The sequence below is a fragment of the Barbus barbus genome (genome assembly GCF_936440315.1).
Source record: "Barbus barbus genome assembly, chromosome: 48".
In the NCBI taxonomy this organism is placed as follows: Eukaryota; Metazoa; Chordata; class Actinopteri; order Cypriniformes; family Cyprinidae; genus Barbus; species Barbus barbus.
Window position 1 is genome coordinate 19,118,151 of NC_136726.1, and position 19,494 is coordinate 19,137,644.

General features: G+C 38.0%; 1 protein-coding gene across 1 annotated transcript; it reads right to left on the minus strand.

The window, feature by feature from the left end:
- Positions 1 to 93: 93 nt before the first annotated feature.
- snx33 (sorting nexin 33) lies at positions 94 to 19,192 on the minus strand. The gene is made up of 2 exons (XM_079411390.1): positions 16,933 to 19,192; positions 94 to 3,204 (listed from the first exon to the last, which is right to left on the minus strand). Exons 1-2 carry the CDS (start codon positions 18,338 to 18,340, stop codon positions 2,951 to 2,953), a joined length of 1,662 nt encoding a protein of 553 aa, XP_079267516.1. The 5' UTR covers positions 18,341 to 19,192; the 3' UTR covers positions 94 to 2,950.
- Between the last annotated feature and the right edge of the window lie 302 nt (positions 19,193 to 19,494).

The window sequence follows — 19,494 nt, forward strand, 5'->3', positions numbered from 1 at the left end:
GCAGCATGCAATTACTCCTAAATCTGTGCCAGTCAACAAAGTTTTCATAAAGCAAAAGGCCCTTACAAAATTAATCCAAAAAAGACACTGAATCCATTTTGAGATCTCTTTATTCAGATCCCCTGCTGAACACCAGCATGTGTAAAAAGTGTAAAATCTACACATTATATAAATTCTACTGTCCTCCTTACAGTGAGTAAACACAGAGCAATGTGCTGGATGCGGCCTCACACGTCCTAAAAGAGTCCAAAATCATCCGTGTGAGGTCTGCCCTTCCCCAAGAAACATTTTTGTATCCATTTCTGCAGTTATTGTTCTTAGTTTCTTGATATTTCAGCTCATTAAAACATCTATTTCTCTTAGAATGTGTGTCTTCAGATGTGACACTGCCGCTACAAAACGCGAAAAGATCATTAAGCAAATGTAATATTTGGATAAGTCATGGAAACTCGTCTTTGCTTTGGTATGACTAAAGCGTGAAGAACTCTGCTGCGCCTTTGAGCTCAGCTGTATCCCGGAATGTGAGAGAAGTCGCCAAGTGGACACACGCAACCCCTGACAAACGGTCTGTTTGCGTTCCAAGGCTTTCCAGAGAATTAAAAGCAGGGGCTTTTGTTTATGTGCATTTTTCCCAGTAACCAGAAAAGAAATCCCCTACGGGATCACTCGCCGTTGCTTTAACTGATTTGAAAACGATGAACATTTCCTTCTGCGGGCACATAAACATCTGGACACTAAACTTTTTTTGCAAACCACAAGACAGGTCAGTTCTCAAAAATATTCTTCAGGTTGTTCTTGCTAAAGTCAACATGAAATGCAGTTTGCAATGCATTCATAATACAACATGTTTTGGTATAAAAAATGAAAGACATTGAAAGAAAAAAGTATGGGTTTATCTATTGAAAAATGGCATTTGTGTGTATTAAGAAAGTAAACAAGGTTGATTTTGATTTCATGTTGACTATTATTAATACATTGCTTGAACTAAAATCTATGGAAGCCTGTTTCCAACACAGAATTTAAAAAATAGAAAAGATATTTATGACTTTTTATCTCACAGTTCTGATATGAACTTACAATTCTGAGGGAAAAATGTCAGAATTCTGAGTTTTTCCCCAGAATTATGTTTTAATCTTACAATTGGGAATTTTTTGTTTCCACCACAGAATAAAAAATTGCAACTTTTTCTCTCACGTTTCAGTTTTTTTTTTTTTTCTTAGAATTGCGAGTTCATATCTTGTGATTCTTGTGAGTTTATAAAAAGTAATGTTAAAGAATTGTGAAAAAAGTCACAGTTACCTTGGCTTCCGTAAAATCTGCTCCATTTTTTAACATGCATAAAGCAAAACATCAGTAAATACAAAGGTTTAAATTTTGGTCCTCAGTTACTAAGTGTGCAAACAGTAAACATCCAAGTTTACAATCTGAAACTTGAGACATTTTACAGTTAAACCAAAAGCATTGTAAAAATCACAACTCTTAACCACAGAGTCAACTTAAATTGCAGCCTTGAGATTTACACAAACCTCTGTACCCCTTAAACCTAGCGACTAAAACTACAAATAAAGATTAGCCTACTTCTGAGGAAATTAAAACAAAAACCATTAACATAAGCTCAAAGTCCTCTCAAGTTTTTCCTGAGGGCACACAAAAAGGAGAAGAGGAGGATAAGAGCTCCCTTTTGCTTTAGAAACACCCTGAACAAACATTTAGGCTAAATGCTAATGCTAATACTGAAGTGTTTCCATCTGATATTCAGAGTCTTTGGGTGGGGATTCTTGCCCAAGAATTCACAAAAACATGTTTTGTCTTAATAACACTTGGAAAAATTAGTACCGGACCACGAATTACAGCGAAGAAGAAGCCTGGTGTTATTCATCTGAATCACTGATGAATATCAAATGGGCATCACATCTGATCACTGTATCAAATCAGAACCATGCATTTCACGTAAACTCAGGAATCTTCTTCCGCCTGAAGAGAACCTGGATTAACATTTTATCTGATTAAACTTCCTGGAAGTTAGCAAAACCACATGAATCTGCTATGTGGGTTTATTTCTTGCTCATCTAGTCCAAGCAAATTTGGGCAACTGAACGTTTCAAGCATCAAGTCATATTTCTGTCGTCATTGAAAGCGAAATGTTGCACGAAACAACAAATCCAAGCCAATTAGACCGTGTAATATTTAATATAAAGTTACTTTGATGCAAAAATTATGTTCTTAGTATTTCTGTTGTTGTCCAGTACAAATATCTAAACATTCCTAAATCAAGACACATTTACTTGAGAAGCAAAATTAATTGTTTCTTAAATTATTTCTCAAAATATATATATTTTTTAAGTTTTTGCTCACTTAATTTTGACTTAATTTTTTCCCCCATTTCGCTTATCGAGTGTTTAGATATTTGTACCAGAAAATAAGACAAAATAACTAAATAAAATTATTTTTTGCAGTGATGCAACAGGCTTTTGGACCAATGAGATTTCAGTGTGGGCGGAACAACTCAACACAAGCCATAAATAGAAAGCATTTGACACTTTTTTTTGGATTGCGACTGAATAAGAAAAAATTGCCTTTTTTGGCAAACTATTGGATAAACAACTTGTGTCACATGACCAGACTGTTTTTGGAGTCTGATTAGCGTCTGCACCTGCTAACGCACGGGCAAGTTTTGAAGAAAAAATATGGAAAAAGTGTAACATTGATCAGATATTTAAATAAAATTCAAAACATGAAGATATACATGAATAGTTTATCAAAGGCAACTGTATTGTTGGTTTCTGGGGTTAAAAGTGACATTTTTAAGTGCAGAAGTGAAAATGTCCTGTTTCTCTTGCAAAAAAATCCTGTCTGGAATTAGAAAATTCCAACTTTTGGAATAAGAAAACCCTTGTATATCCGTCCACAGGAGTGTTGTATCTCCATTACAGTCCAGACGCCAAAGGCTCTAGAGGTTATCGTACATGTGAAGGGCTCTCTCTAATTGCTGACCTACGCGCTGGTAGAAGGCGATCTGTTGGCGGAGATACGCCTGCATCATCTCTTTAAAATCCACCTCCCTCCGCTGGTGGAAGTGGTTCATCTCGGCCTGCAGGGCAAAACCCACAGTCCTGCAGCGTTTACGAATGCCATTCGCTTCCTCTTGGTCCATCTTCCCCTCGTCGCTCATACGCTGAGACTCCTTCACCTTAGCAAAAGCACCTAAGAGGGCGTGAAACAAAGAGAAGTTTTAGAAATTTTTAAATATTGTAGCAATATGCAAAAAACACTAGTCAAGAACTAGCAATGACACTTAAGATCACTTTTAATTTTGCAAATTTTTAGCAAAATTCAACTGTTTTTTGACTGATTTAGAATAAATATATTCAGTTATTGATATATATATATATATTATATGGTATTTATTATCAGATTTATACTATATATATATATATATATATATATATATTGTGACGAGTCGGCTGCCTCCCCCCTGTCCATCATCACCACCCCGTCCCGTATTCGCCGCCCTTCACCTGGCTCCCGACGGGAGTGGGTGTGTGAGAGAGGAGGGGCGCTGAACACGCAGGGCTGGCGGCGTGTGATGAGGCGCACCTGACGTGAATGGTATGGCGTTCCGATCGGCTCTTTAATATGACTTTGCTACATGCACTCGTCTCAATGAACGTCTCACTCAACGTCTTATTTTTTTTTTCTTTCTGCTATTTATTCCATTCATTTTAAGACGCAGACGTCACGCAGACGTCACGTAAATCACGCGTGGCAGTGAAGTGTCGAGTCAGACGTCACGCGTCATTCACGTGTGGCAGTGAAGTTATTAATATTTATAAAAAAAAAAAAAAAAAAAAAAAAAAGTTATTAATATTTTTTTTCTCTAACACGTATTTAACACTCTACTCAACATGGCTCAGTGCAGTGTGCCAGCGGTTGCGATCGGTTCTTTAATATGACTTTGCAACATGCACTCGTCTCAATGAACGTGACACTTGCGTCTGTCTTATAACGTGATGTCTGCGTCTGTGATTTATATATAGGATATTGTGTGTGTGTTGTTTAACCCACATTTTGAGGGCCAAATGCCCCCACAAAGATAGAAATATGAAGAAACAAACTTGATATAGGCTATTGCATTTTTATAGCTTATTGTTGGGGTTGTTATTGTGTTTTTTTATATAGTTTTAAAAGGCCTAGGCTACAGCACTTTGGTAGACTAGAAAACAGACAACTCGATCGCGTTTTCTGTAGATCCTTTAAATAGAAGAATAGAATTGAAAAATAGGCTACTATTTTTTATATATAAGTCACCTGTGGTGAAAAAAAAACGACTGTAAACTTTTTTTTAAATAGTTTGTAAACTATTATTTGACTTTTGTTTATGACGTTTTGCCCCTTTATTAAACATTTAAAATATTCACAAATTAATATGGATTTTTTTTTTTTTGATTTTACTGGATTTCTAACGCCAAATTATTTTCCCGCAGTGCTGAATGAGAAGACTCCTAGTGGTGAATAGTAGCCTAGGCTACATGATTTCTTGATAAGTAGGCTATCTGTGCATATGTTGACAAGAAACAATGGCAAACAAATATTTTAACATGAACATTTGTGTAAATTCATTACTATTTGGAATAAAAGCTATACAGGTAAAATCACTTAATTAAATACAACTGAAGATCAGTGGGAAAAAAATAATAAAGAATGAGTGAGTGGAATGTGCTGGAAACCGCCCTTGCAGCAGACTATGGCAGACGCAGACGTCACGTTCATTGAGACGAGTGCATGTAGCAAAGTCATATTAAAGAGCCGATCGGAACGCCATAGAATGGAGCCTCATCACCGCCGCCGTTTAAACGCCGAGCGCGCCTCTCCTCGTGAGACCGGTCTCTCCCCCGTGCATGCACGCTGGTGTCCTCGTGGGTCCAGGAAGGGAGCGTCGAGGAGGACTGCCGCATCCGTTAGGCGGCTGACGGGCCAGGATGCCGGGCCGCCGAATCCCCCAGAAGCTCCGGGATGCCCGAAGATGGACGAAGCCGGGCAAGAGACGCCGCCGCCACTCGCTCCCGGCCCCGAGAGGGGAGCGCGTGCGGCCACCGGACTCCGCCCCTTCCCTGGACCCTGCCCTCCTGAACACTGCCTTCCTACACAGCCCTGCAGCACGACGAGGACACCAGATCCCTGTTTATTTTGGACACTTTTCCCCCTTTGGACACTTTAGTTTAATATTTTGTTTAATAAAAACCTCTCCGAGGCTTGACGCCACGCCCACTGTGTCTGTCGTTGGCTCCTCCCGCCACAATATATATATATATATATATATACACAGTCATGGCCAAAAATATCGGCACCCTTGGTAAATATGACCAAAGAAGGCTGTGAAAATTAGAGAGCCGTGGGAGCGGAACGAGGCCGGTGGAGTGAATGATAATGAGCGACACCTGCGCCACTCACCGGTCTCGAGTCCCACGGAGGAGCTCCAGAAGGATAAAAGGAGGAGTGACGACAGTGGAAGACGAGAGAGGACCAGGCCTGGATTTTATTTTGTGTTTTGTGTGCGGCAGTCGTCGGTGAGGGGCTGCCGCTTTACTTTTGGATTTGTCTATTTTATTAAATTGTTTGAATGTTTGCCGGTTCCCGCCTCCTTCTTCCCGACCTACGAACTTTGTTACATATATATATATATATATATATATATATATATACAGTCATGTATGTATATATATATACACACACACACACACACATATATATATATATATATGAATAAATATATTCAGTTTATTGAATATAATTATATGTAAAATATATTATGTGGTATTTATTATCAGATTTATACTATATATGTATATGTGTGTGTGTGTGTATATATGTGTGTTAATTATATGTACTATATATTATGCTGTATTTATTATCTGAATTATACAAAAATGTATTTTATATAGTCAAATATACATTCATCTACATAATTTTACACACATTTTACACAGTATTTTCTATAAATAAATAACAGATACTGATTAAATCAGATTAAATCACACTTTTTGCAACACGTGCTCTACATTTCAAAGGCCAAACAAGACTCCAATATAAGCAAAAAGTAAGATTTATTTGAAAGGTTTAGTCACGGCACAGTGAATCTCTGATCTCACTTGTCAGAGGAAAGTGCCTTTTGCCTCAGATTTGTTTCACGTTTCCAGTTTAACCGGTTCTACAGGTTCACGTCCTGTTGTGACAGAACAAACCACTCGCACACACAAACTGGACGGAGCCACTGAGTCACACGACTGAGAGAGATACAAGTGAATCTGCAGACGTGAACCAACAGATCCACTAATTCATCACATGCTGTGTCCATCTGCAGCACAGAAAACAGACAGAAAGCCAGAGATGATCAGAGACAGCATGACGAATTAGATATCCCAGCATGAATGGCTGATCAGAAGTCAGTGTTTGACGGTGCTGTACACACCTGTAATCTGACACAGGAAGTCTGGCCCTGTGTTCTTTGTGTTTGAGATTGGATACATGGCATTTATTATTACTTTATTTCCTTTCAGCTCACAGAATGACTGATTAAAAACCCACTGCACAAACACCACAAAGAACAAACGAGTACAGTCAAATGAAAGCCCAGAGTCTGTATGCAAAGGCCTCTTGTTTGCATCCCCACACCGAGCATCTAAAATAAGACAACATTACGCCACGTAAACAACGTCACAGTCTGAATACATATTTATTTTTGGAAATAATTTCTAACCACGTTGAGTAAAATTGCCCATTTCTACACTTTTTGTAGCATTTTATCCCAAGGCATGGAAGCCTACTGATTCATAAGAAAACAAATCATGCTTTGGTCAATTACAAGCTGAAATTATGAAATTTTAAGTCAAAATTATGACATTAAAAAGTAATAATTATAAGATAAAGGGTCTAAATTATGACATGCTGTCATAATCATGAAATGCCAATATTTTGACTTTTTATCTCATAATTATGTATTTTTATCTTATAATTTAGAATTGTTTCATAATTATGTCTTTTTGTTACAATTTAAATTCATCTCAAAATTATGTGTTTTTATCTTATAATTTAGAATTCTCATAATTATGTCTTTTTATTTTATCATTTTAAATTTATCTCATAATTATAACCTGTTATCTCATAATGCTGACGTTTGTCGTGATTATGACATTTTGTGCAATTTTGATCTTATCATAGTATTACGCCTATCATTCCTGACATCAACTTTTTATGTCAGAATTATGAGATTTTATGTTATAATTATGATTTACCAAAGCATGATTTTTTTTCTCTAAAGTACTGGAAATGGACTTCCATATTGAGGTTTTACACACAAAAAAACATCACGCTAAAGCAACTGCTGTTAGTTGTTGATGAATGTAGAAATGTGGCAATCATAACATGGCATAATCCACATACAATATAAAATAAAACCGTTTTATTAGGCTACTAATATAAATCGTCCTCTCATATGAATATACAACATTTAAAACATAGTTACTCTGTATGCAAATGATATGTACATGAACTCTGTTATTATAAGCTAACCTTTGAATACCAGAGTAGTTCAGGCTGTCGTTCATTAGGACAAGTCAAATTGCTGGATACTGAATAGACATTGAAGTATATGTGAGCTGTAATAAGTTAAAGCTACAAAGAGCAAAGAAAAAATACATTTTCCAAGATGCATTCCTTTAAACTAGGGGACAATGAAATAATAGGGTGAATTTCTCACGACAGAGACCGGAACAAGAGTACAGCAGTACCAGGCACAACCCAGCATTGACCTCTACCACACATACTCTCTGTTCACTCAAACACACTCAAGTTTACAGGACTGAATTCAACAAAGCCATGCTCAATATGCCAGATTTCTTATAAAATCATTTTTCAATCAAAAAGGAAGATGTTTATTTAAATGAAAAGAGGACATGTTGCATGCCTGATTCAAACCTGGGCAATTTGCACAAGCACTATCACAAGTCCAGTCATTCTAATATGCTGATTTGAGAAACATTTCATATCATTATCAATGTCATGCACACATTTCTGTCGTTTCAAACATCTGGTTTTCCTCACTTTGTTTGTAATGCTCAGCAAGCAAAACTTTGAAAATGGGGTTAATCTGATTTGATCACTAATGGACCGTAGACACGCTAAACATTAACATACCACTGGAATATTGTGAATTCCTCTTGTTCTTTATTTTCAAACATGCAAAACGACATTGCTTGTGTGCTACGGTCCTAACAGAGCCATTAAAAGATGAAGCTGAAAATCCATAAACTGTCCGTTCATCATTTCTGTGGTCAGTGACTGTCTGGTTATTTGTTTCCCAATATAAACTGTAGAATATATGGCTTCTGTTTACTCTGAGGGAATGTCTAGAGGCTTTCTAATGGAAAACATGTCAAATCCTAACTCCAGTAGACTACTAAATTATTTTCAGGTGTATTTTAGTTAGGGCTGGGCGATAAAACGATAACGATATGTATCGCGATAGACACGTGAACGATATCAATAAAAAATGTGTTCGATAAAACGTTCGATATGTTTTATTCTTCGTCGGAAGAAAACAAAGGTTGCGAAGCAAGTTTGGTTGCATTAAAGGCACTCGCTCTCTGGTAACCTAGCAATGTAGGGAGTGACACGCTAACAGCCAATCATATCAACAGTATCAGTTTGGTTGCGCCATATCGTTGTCTCGTGTCTAAGTGCGCACGCGCGGCTGAGAGTGCACGTCTGCAGCCAGACCTGGCAGGTCTGCTGGATTCCTCTTCATAAGCAGAAAATGAGTGCCGCAGCGAGCGAGGAAATTGTAAATAAAAGAGAAAGTCAGCTCGCCAGAATGGCAGTTTTTTGGATATTATAAGTCTGACCGTAGTCAGACCAAATGTCGTCTGCAAATTATGCAAGACCGTCGTCCCCGCCAAGACTGGTAATACCACGAACTTGATGTACCACCTTAAAAAAATATCAATAATTATCGATATCGACCGATATGAAACACTGATATCGTGATACAGTTTTCAGCCATATCGCCCAGCCCTAATTTTAGTCAATACAGCCATACAGCTTATTGATCTATGTAGTATTATTAGCCAGTAAAATTGTGTCTTTAGAAATACATAACCACATATAAAGCCAAATGTACCATTCTGTAGTATTTCCAGTAAGCAAGCTAACCAGTTAGCCTGCAAAGCTAACATTCTCTACGCAAGTTATGTAAAATCATTGTAGTTCATACTCTTGATATGCAACAACACATTTGTTATATTTTATTAAATTAGATAAAACTGACACCACAGACAACCTAAATATAATATAATATAGGCTATAGGATAGCATGATGCTAATTGCAGTCAGAAACATGATCAGTGTATGATCTGATCTTTCTTTCAGTGTCTGAGGCGAAATGAATGTTAATAGCACAAAGAATAACTGACCTGAAGCCACAGAGCTGCATTTAATGTGTCTAACAGCACCGCCGTGGAAACACAGAGGAATTTCGGACTGGAAAAACAGTCACAGCTCAATTTATCCCAGAGCAAATTCTCAGACAAACCATAACGGTGGGCCAAAAAGATCACACAACCACACTTTTCAAGCAAAACACTTCTACAGAAAGAAGCATATTAGGTTAATATAGATATACGCTTTTTAAAATTAGATTTGGATACTTTCTAATTTGACAAACTACACATTACTCTTGAGCTTCATACATCTAGTACACTTAAACACTGTTTTTACAGATAAAAACAGATCTGATTATGAACAAAATACTTATAAATGTCCAATTAGATGCATTTAACTGCAAAACGTAAACATTAAAAGCCACAAAGAGCTTTCAACAGGCAAATTAGCACTAGCATTAGCATCATCACAAAAACAAGGCCTTGATGAGCAGTTAAAGTTAGTCCAGAAAGGTGACAATAATTGACACTAAATGACACTTGGTTTGATATCTATATGACTTTTGTGTGATCCTGGCTGTGAAAACCCAGCTAAAGTCTTTTTTGTGTGATTTACAGTTGTTGTTCTTTTACATAATATGATCCTTCATAAGGTAAAGAACATTCTGTGAAAATGTAACCTTGATGTCTTTATATTGACTGAGTACGACCATGTCAAAGATTGCAATATAGTGAAATTAATGGTTGAAATCAAACTTTGATGCTTGTTATTAGATTTTGAGATTTTAGCCTGGATTTCACAGAGAGGGTCACAATTCGGAAGTGTATATATTGCGAGTAAAAGTAAAAAATTTAGCTGCTATACAATTATAGGACAGGTGTGGAGCGCTCATCCACCATCCTGTATTTTTCTCCTGTTCATTCACACATGCTTGCACTTCCTGATTATTTAAGACACATGCGTGACGTTCAAAACCGGCTCAGTTGCTGCCAGTTAGCAATGAGAACCTTAGAGAGGAATTCAAGGCTATGTCCCGACATGTTATTCCTCTTTATTTCAGACCTAAAAGCAACAAGAATCACTCCAAAAACGCACAACTCTGAGTGAGTGTGTATTACTGGCAATAAATCAGACCAACACCCACACAATCCGAAGAGTTCACAACTAATGTACACGCAGAGCCCGAGGCTTGGAACGCCTTTTGTTTTTACTCGTATTTTTCATTCTCTCCCTATTTGCTAAGGCGGACGATGTTATGCATTAAAAGCCAAATTCATATCCCACTGCTTTTGGAAGGCATAAATATTTCTGTAGCCTTTATTCGGGGAGTCGGTCGGGTTCAAGCCGACTTCTGGACGTCGGGTCAAGTGTCCTGTCGTCCCACGGTGGATCTGATTGCAGCTCTTTGCCTGGGCCGCCGTACAGAGAGCGCTCAGAGAGGGCTGTTATTATTTCCCTGGGTCATGTGTTGTTTTTCGTCTGTTCATTGGTTCTCTTTGATCTCTGCCTGTGCTGTTACAGTCGCTTTACTGTCCCCTAAATGCAGGACAGTAGATGCTTTTTACCTATTGCAGGTAAATCAGAGGACAAAACCAACACTGTTTTATCCATTAAAAATATTAAACTCAAATTGTATTTACTTTAATGAATGTTATTGGTTTAGGCCCATACTAGCCACTAAAATGAAATTTCCCTCTGACATAAATCATACAAATAATAATATCATAGCATAACATGTTTCCATTTAATCAAATCTTGACATATAAAACTAAATCCCAGCCCACATTATTCCCTAAATGTTCTGTTCACGTCACAATATATATATTAAATACACTATGAATGCTATTTAATGTTGTTTTTGAAGAACTTTTATATTTTATAACTGTGTATAGTGGTTTTAATACATTTTAAGATTAACTGAGAGCCAGAAATGGTTTCTTAAGTTAAAGTGCTCCCAGACAGCAACAGTTATTGATTTACTATACTAAACATTTTATATACCAAAGTATTTATTTAATGTACCAAAATTACGAACTAAAATAAAAATTTAAATTATAATGAAATAAAATGTTTATATGTTTTTATATATATATATCGGCTTCTACTGTAGGAGGCATGCTGTGTATACATTAGTTGCTATTAGAAACTTGATTATTTAAAATCACTGCGTGCTCAGTTCCATTGTGTCTGAACATGAACGGTAATCGTGTTATGACCGTTATAGGGTGTGGACATGAAACTGGAGAAATCTGGCCTCCTTTCAACACACTAACACGTCAAATGTTTGCTTAGGGTGGTTATTTCATTAGCGCAAACTTATTCTACAGAATAATGCTACGTTAACTAATCTAAAAGGCACAATAACGATTTAAGCAAACTCAGTTATAAAGATGAAACGCATTTCTGTTCTCTTCAACAATTTACTGACCTCACCACATTGAACACATCACTGCATTTGTTTAACGAACCTGTTCAACAACATTAAATCCTCACGTTGATTACAGTGTCTCAGTTGTCAGGGTCTCAAGTAAGCATTGTTGCAATACCTCATTTAATGGATCCACTACCTCACAGATTTCACTCAAACAGGCGTCTTGAGAAATCACACCATCTCTATGATGCCTTTTAGCCAATCAGAAACGCTCTCTCCATGTCAATCAACTTGCGTTTTGAGTTTTGCTTACATGTCTTTGGAGGATGTGATTATGGCGACGGAGCTGAAATCACTTACATAACCTTTAAATGATAAAAAAGTGAATTGCTTATCTTCAACAAAATTAAAAATGCCTGTCTTTTTGTATTAATGAACTGATGATGATGAAAGACACATAAATAGGTTAATAAAAGCATTAATGTACACTGCCAGGCAAAAGTTTGGACATAGCTATTCATTTTTTATGACTAAAAACTACATAAAAATGAAAATGAATTCCATTTTATTCCATTTTATTTTATTCCATTTTTATTTTTTTAGTTAAAGTTTTACAATTTTTTTTTTTTTTTTTTACTTCTCCTTTAGTTTTACTTTAGTACTTCAAGCCTCGGCAACTACCTAAAATAAAATAAGTTTAAGTTTAAAATTTTAATTCTCAAATATTTCAATCACTTTCCTTTTTTTTTTTTTATTATTATTATGATTATTTATCTATGTATGTCCTAAATATAATAATAACAAAAAACAAAATAAATTTTAAAGGGGTCATATGATGCTATTTTAAAGATCATTATTTGGTGTAACAGAATATGTTGACATGCTTTAATGTTAAAAAAAAAAATAAAATACTGTACATTATTGTAGTTCCTCTATGCCCCACCTCTCTCAAACGCGTGGTTTTCTACAAAGTCCCTCCTTCCGACAAGCACAGTCTGCTCTGATTGGCCAACTGACCCAGTGCATTGTGATTGGCCGAACACCACAAGTACGCGTCGGAAATGTAACGCCCCTTTCCATAATCGCGAACCTCAGCTTTCCTCAGCCCAAAAGGGGAACAGTCAATAGCAAATACTTAAACTAATAACAAAACATACTTACAGTCACTGATTCAGAAGCGCCAGATTGTCATAGCTGGAATTTACCCTTTTTTTTTTTTTTTAGAAATAGCCTTTGTGCACAGCCAGCCTTGTACTCTCCTAGGTTCACGAAACTGTCGTCCATAAAATGCGTTGCACAAATTCGAACATTTGGGTTGTGCTGTTCTGTTGTAAACAAATCTTAACAATGATTCCTAATTGTATCTACTTTTGGAAGGCCAAATAAAGTTCTTTGCTTTCGCATAGAAACACACAGCGTCTCTCTGACATGGCTGCATCAACACTACTGCGGTTACTGAAACCATGCCTTTTTTCTTTGCGTGAACATTTGGGCGGCATTACGCAAATATTTCCACATCGTGACGTAGACATGTGGAAGAGTTGGGGAAAGTTACTTTTAAAAGTAATGCATTACAATATTGCGATTCTCCCTAAAAAAGTAACTAATTACGTTATTTACTTTTTATGGAAAGTAATGTGTTACGTTACTTTTGCGTTACTTTCGGATTACTTTTTAAATATGAGCAGGGCTTGATTGATTTTAATACATTTACATTTATTCATTTAGCTGACGCTTTTATCCAAAGCGACTTACAATTGCTATATATGTCAGAGGTCGCACGCCTCTGGAGCAACTAGGGGTTAAGTGTCTTGCTCAGGGACACATTGGTGTCTCACAGTGGATTCAAACCCGGGGTCTCTCACACCAAAGGCATGAGTCTTATCCACTGCGCCATCACCACCCCATATAATATAAGAAGTTCTGTTTATAGCAAATCTAAAAGCCCTTTCACACCAAAAAGTGTAATGAATAAACCTCAGGCTGAAGGAAAAGTAAATTTACGTCTGTACAGTACACTCTAAAAAATGCTGGGTTAAATACAACCCAGTGCTGGGTAAAATACGGACAAACCCAGCGATCGGGTGGTTTTCAACCAAAAGTTGGGTTAAAGGGTTAGTTCACCCTAAAATGAAAATGATGTCATTAATTACTCACCCTCATGTCGTTCCAAACCCCTAAGACCTTCGTTCATCTTCAGAACACAAATTAAGAGATTTTTGATGAAATCGGAGAGCTTTCTGACCCTGCATAGACAGCAACGCAACTGAAATGTTCCCAGGTCCAGAAACGTAGTAAATACATCAGTAAAACAGTCCATGTGACATCAGTGGCTCAACTTCAGTTTTGCGACGCTACGAGAATACTTTTTTTGCGCAAAGAAAACAAAAATAACAATTTACTCAACCATTCTTCCCAGAATGTGAATTTGACGTAATCAGCGTTGTTTAAGTTCGGGGGGAAACGGCGCACATGAACGAAAGCTGCGTATGAAGCGTTGTTTACGCTTAGGTGAAAGCGTGCGTATGCATTGTGAGGCTCTCTAAAATGCCAGACGACGTAACTCGGGGGAGACTTGTCAATACTTTTTTGAAAAAATAACTCATATTTTCTTGAAAATTAAAAAGTAATGCATTACTTTACTAGTTACTTGAAAAAAAGTAATCTGATTACGTAACTCGCGTTACTTGTAATGCGTTACCCCCAACACTGCAAGTGTTTTAGCCCGGTCTGGATCAGCCTTCTATTTTAGATAGAATAAATCCTTTTGTGGGAGACTTTGAGCTTTGTAACTCTGCACATCTTATACATGCACAAACAGCTACATAACACACTAAAGAAAAGGAAAAAAAGAAATTGCATCATATGACCCCTTTAAAATTCTCTCTCAAACTCACTATTATATCTATCTATCTATCTATCTATCTATCTATCTATCTATCTATCTATCTATCTATCTATCAGACAGACAGACAGACAGACAGACAGACAGACAGACAGACAGACAGACAGACAGACAGACAGACAGATAGATAGATAGATAGATAGATAGATAGATAGATAGATAGATAGATGGATAATTATTTGAATTACTATTTAATTTTGTATTTTCCATTTTCATTTTATTTTTTAGTTAAACGTTTTAGTAATTTTGTAGTTGTTTTTGTTTTATTTTTTCTATTAATTTTACTTACGTACTTCAAGCCTTGGCAACTAGCTAAAATAAAACAAGTTTAACATTTTATTTCAGTTGTATGCACACACACCCTTGATTTATTTTAGTTTATAACCACAGATTAACATTAAAAATAATATAATATAGTAAAATTTATTTTTTTATGACTATTTGTTTTTGTTGTTCATGCATACGAAAATTCAGATTAATCTACCAAAGTAAGTTATGCATTAGCCTTTCATTCAAAAGGTTTTAATATTGTGACAAACATAAATTCAGTCAAGTGTGTCCAAAATTTTATCTGGTAGTGCAAATGCTTACTAAATGTCAGGGTATATGGTAAGTCTGAGCTCTCATGAGCGAGAAATTCCTAACATCACTATGACATTTCACAAAAGGATCATAATGAAAGTGGAAGTTTGTCTAAGCCACAAACTGATTGAGCTTTAATGTCTTGGACTTGAGTGCACTGATTAATCACTCTATTTCCCTAACTTCCTGTGATTTAGACTGAGAATGAAGAGGATGCTTCCTGTCAGGAGCACAGCCAGGAGTCTCTGCAAGTCACCTTTGAGAGTTATCTGACATCATCGACTGCAAAATTCACTCCAGTCCACAATATATGTCCTAATGGTTAGAGAGTCGGACTCGTAATCCAAAGGTTGCGGGTTCGAGTCTCGGGCCGACAGGGATTGTAGGTGGGGGGAGTGAATGTCCAGCGCTCTCTCCACCCTCAATACCACGACTGAGGTGCCCTTGAGCAAGGCACCGAACCCCCGACTGCTCCCCGGGCGCCGCAGCATAAATGGCTGCCCACTGCTCCGGGTGTGTGTTCACGGTGTGTGTGTGTTCACTTCTGTGTGTGTGCACGTTGGATGGGATAAATGCAGAGCACAAATTCCGAGTATGGGTCACCATACTTGGAGGTATGTCACTAAAAAAAAAAAAAAAACTAACCACTGCTCATAGACATAAATAACAACACGTGTGATTGGCTGCCTACAGGCATGATGTCACTGGGTCACTCCAGCTGTGTCCCACATTTGAGCAAGTCACTAGGTTTAGAAGCAAGCAGAACATCTAAAAGGGGTGTAGAAACCATTTGAAACGTTTGAGGCGACACAATGAATAATGAAAGCTGAATTTCAACACCAATGAGTTAAATACAAGTTTGACCCATTTATCAATAAATTTCTTTAAAAAAAAAGAAAGAAAGAAATTAGTTGGCCTACTTAAATGGATAGTTCACCCAAATGGATAGTTCAGTTTTTCTGAAGAAAGACGGACATGTATAGTGATGAAAGCTAAAATATTAAATGTCATGGATGAATATTGACTGAGTAATACACTATTTTGTAGAGGGGGGTCAAAATGCCAATTTTCACCTGAGATTCAGAGCCAAATTACAAGGGGGTAACAATGACTTCAGAGAGATGGCAGCATCATAATGTTATTTTTACACAGAGATTGGTAGGTCTGTTAGTAAAATCTGTTCACTTTAGCAATCTTTGTTGCATTATGTGCCAATGGTGACCATTCAAAAATGGGGAAAGATCACTTTAAGTTTTTTCTCCAAAGTTGGCAGGCCTGTAACTCAAAACGTATTAAAGATATCTTAATGCCCTTTTAGATATTGGGTCTTAACATTTTTATTTCAGCTTTACTTTATTTTAGTACTTCAAATTAAACTAAACAAAAATCAGAAATAAAAGCTCAAATAAAAAAAAAATCAGTTAGCGTTTCCTTTTATTTCAAGCAATAAAAATGTACTTTCATGCTTTTAGTTTTAGTTAACAAAAATAACCCTGCATTGGACCCCATTTACTTTCATTGTATGGCCAAAAACAAAACGGGCACATTTTTCAAAATGCCTATTTAGAGTTTTAAAAAAGGCAGTTCTGAGTGAACTCTCCCTTTAAACAAAACTTTAGTTTGTTTGAGTGCACTTTACCTTTCTGCAGGTGGATGATGTCTGGAAAGTTGGACAGCAGGCCCTGGTACAGCGACAGTTTATCCAGCATGTGAAACAGGTCGTATTTGGGCTGCTCGGCGAACATCTCCCCGATGTTCTCGTAGGTGCGGCCTGTGTGCGAGATGGCGTTGCTCAGAGCATCCGAGCTGTACGGAGGGTCCAGCAGGAACGACTGGCTGATGGACTGGAAGGAGTTTCCCAACCTCTGGAACTCCCTACGGAAGCCTCCGAGGTGTTTGCGAACCAGTTCCGATGCGACGTGCGTCAGCTGCATCACGCTGTCGTCCATTTTTTTGGCGAACACCTTGAAGGAATCAATGCGCTCCTCGACATCCTGAAGGTCCTGGTGCTCATTGGGAATCTGGAAGGTGAGCATGAAATGAGCCCCGACCATCTCGTCCTTTTCCGCTCGCCTCTTCCCGAGTTTCCACTGTTTGTCGTCTCCGCACATGAGAAAGTGTTCGAAACCCTCGTACTGAGACAAAACGGGGTGGCTGGTCATGTGGTCCATCCATAAAACAAGCCTCCTCTTCCTTTTCTCAATAAAGTCTTCCTCGAATCGTCCCGTGGCCTGTTTCTCGGGAAGGTGCGGCACGGAAATTACCGTGAATTTGTGTAGTAGTCGGTTGTAGAGCCAGTCAAAGTGCTTGTAGCGACGATACACCGGCCTGTCAGTGTGACTGGGGGTGACGCGATACGAAATGTACGTCTTAATGCCTTTGAACTTTGTCTGTTTGGTGGGGTCTTCCACTGAACAGGTGAAGGGCTGAGGGTTCTCCTTCCACTGAGGCCCCCGGGGGCCCATTTCGATAGAGTAAGACTCTGCAATCTTGGCCATCATTGGAACGTCGCCAAGTATGAAGGCCTCCACACCTGAGCGCACAAAGCTGGAGAATCGGTTCAAGTTCCTGCCCACCATGCTGCCCTTTCTATTGCTTGACATACTGTCCTGGCGCTCCATATACGGCTTGGGCCGGTAGTGGACGTTGGGGTTGGAATACGGACTTTGGGAATGTCCATTGGCGCCAACACCTCTCCGAGGATCTTCATCCTCGACCACCGTCGAGGTTTCATCCCAGTCTTCCCAGTCTTCATCGTCGTCGCTCGGCAGAGTCGTGGAAGGCGTATGGATGTCCGAGAAATCCTTACCAGGAGAGCTTCCAGGTGAGCTGAAGGAATGATCCGTCAGGTTGGACCCGGATCGGTTCCGGATGATATGAACGTACGAGGCGGGGAACAGGCCTCGCTCTCCTCGGCTGTTCTCGCCTTGTAGCCAGCCGTCCACAGAGTTGTCGTCGAAAATCACCAGCTCCTCATTTTCCTGGATGCTGATCTCCTCCTTGTTCTCACTTTGGAAAGTGTAGAGGGCTTTGGCTCTCAAGGACATTTTTGTAACTTAGCAAGCCAGATGCACAAAAGTGGGCCACAATAAAAGTTCCTTACCTCATATCAGACTGCACAGATCAAATCTAACAAAAACAGGGCTGTTTGATAACTTAAAAGTTTGGTTATATAGTACAGCAGTACTTGTTAATATATTCATAGTACTAGTAGTTTTGAGGCTGTTGGTAAATAATATTCTTTACGATAAAGATCGTTACTGTAAGTTACTGACCATGAAGAAGACAACAGGAATCTTCTTTTTTAATCCCCCTGGAAACAATCTCCAATATGCAACATTTGTAAATAAAGCATTACATGTTGGAACTCCCTTCCAGGTTGTTATTCTCCAACTTCCCTTAATTTATGCCGTTTCATTATTCCACAAAACCATAATCTTCACCCGCAAAATAATAAACCGATAAATCCACAAATCCCATCCAGCAGAACCGAGACACCGGCAAAAACATTCAGTTCAGTGTCTCATAATAACTATATAATAGTTTTAGGCATCTTGCATGCTGTCAAAATATTAAAAAACAAACATCTGTTTTGCAAATCCGGCTGAACTAAATTCCAGATGAAAACATTATCCGAACATTTCGTCCCAGACAGAGATGGGAAATAAACGCATCCTTTGCATTCCGCCAACAAAAGAACAAAAAGCAAGCATCTTTATAATGCACAGATCCGCTGTGTGTTCATAATAATCCCTCCGAGAAGTGATTCAACAGGCCCGTGAGGAGTTTTCATAAACTACTTCTTTACTTTGAGCACAAACGCAGTAACTCTTTCCATGACGCGACGAGCGAACAATGAGAGAAGCACAGTTTAGCGCGAGCTTTACAATCGCGTCTGTGGCGCCGCGCGCCGGTCAACTAAACAACTAACAGCGTTAAACAGTGTCATCAGTTTATAATGAACGCAAAACGCATCGAATTACTACAATAACTCAACTAGATAGTGTACAATGAATGACAAACACTGCACTGTTCTGCCATTCAGACACATTTATTTTTTGATTGACAGGATTTAGGGGTTATTTGAGGAATTTGTACACAAAAACGTATAAACCATTACAATTTTAAATAATTATTAGTTTGAAATCCGCTGAAGGAGTGTCTTTCACAAACGGCCGTGATTGGTCCATCCTGATCAGCG

Coding starts and splice junctions, on each gene's coding strand:
- snx33 (XM_079411390.1), bottom strand. CDS start 18,340: ATGTCCTTGAGAGCCAAAGCCCTCTACACTTTCCAAAGTGAGAACAAG. Junction 3,205..16,932: donor CATCATCCACCTGCAGAAAG/GTAAAGTGCACT, acceptor ACGCCCTCTTAG/GTGCTTTTGCTAAGGTGAAG.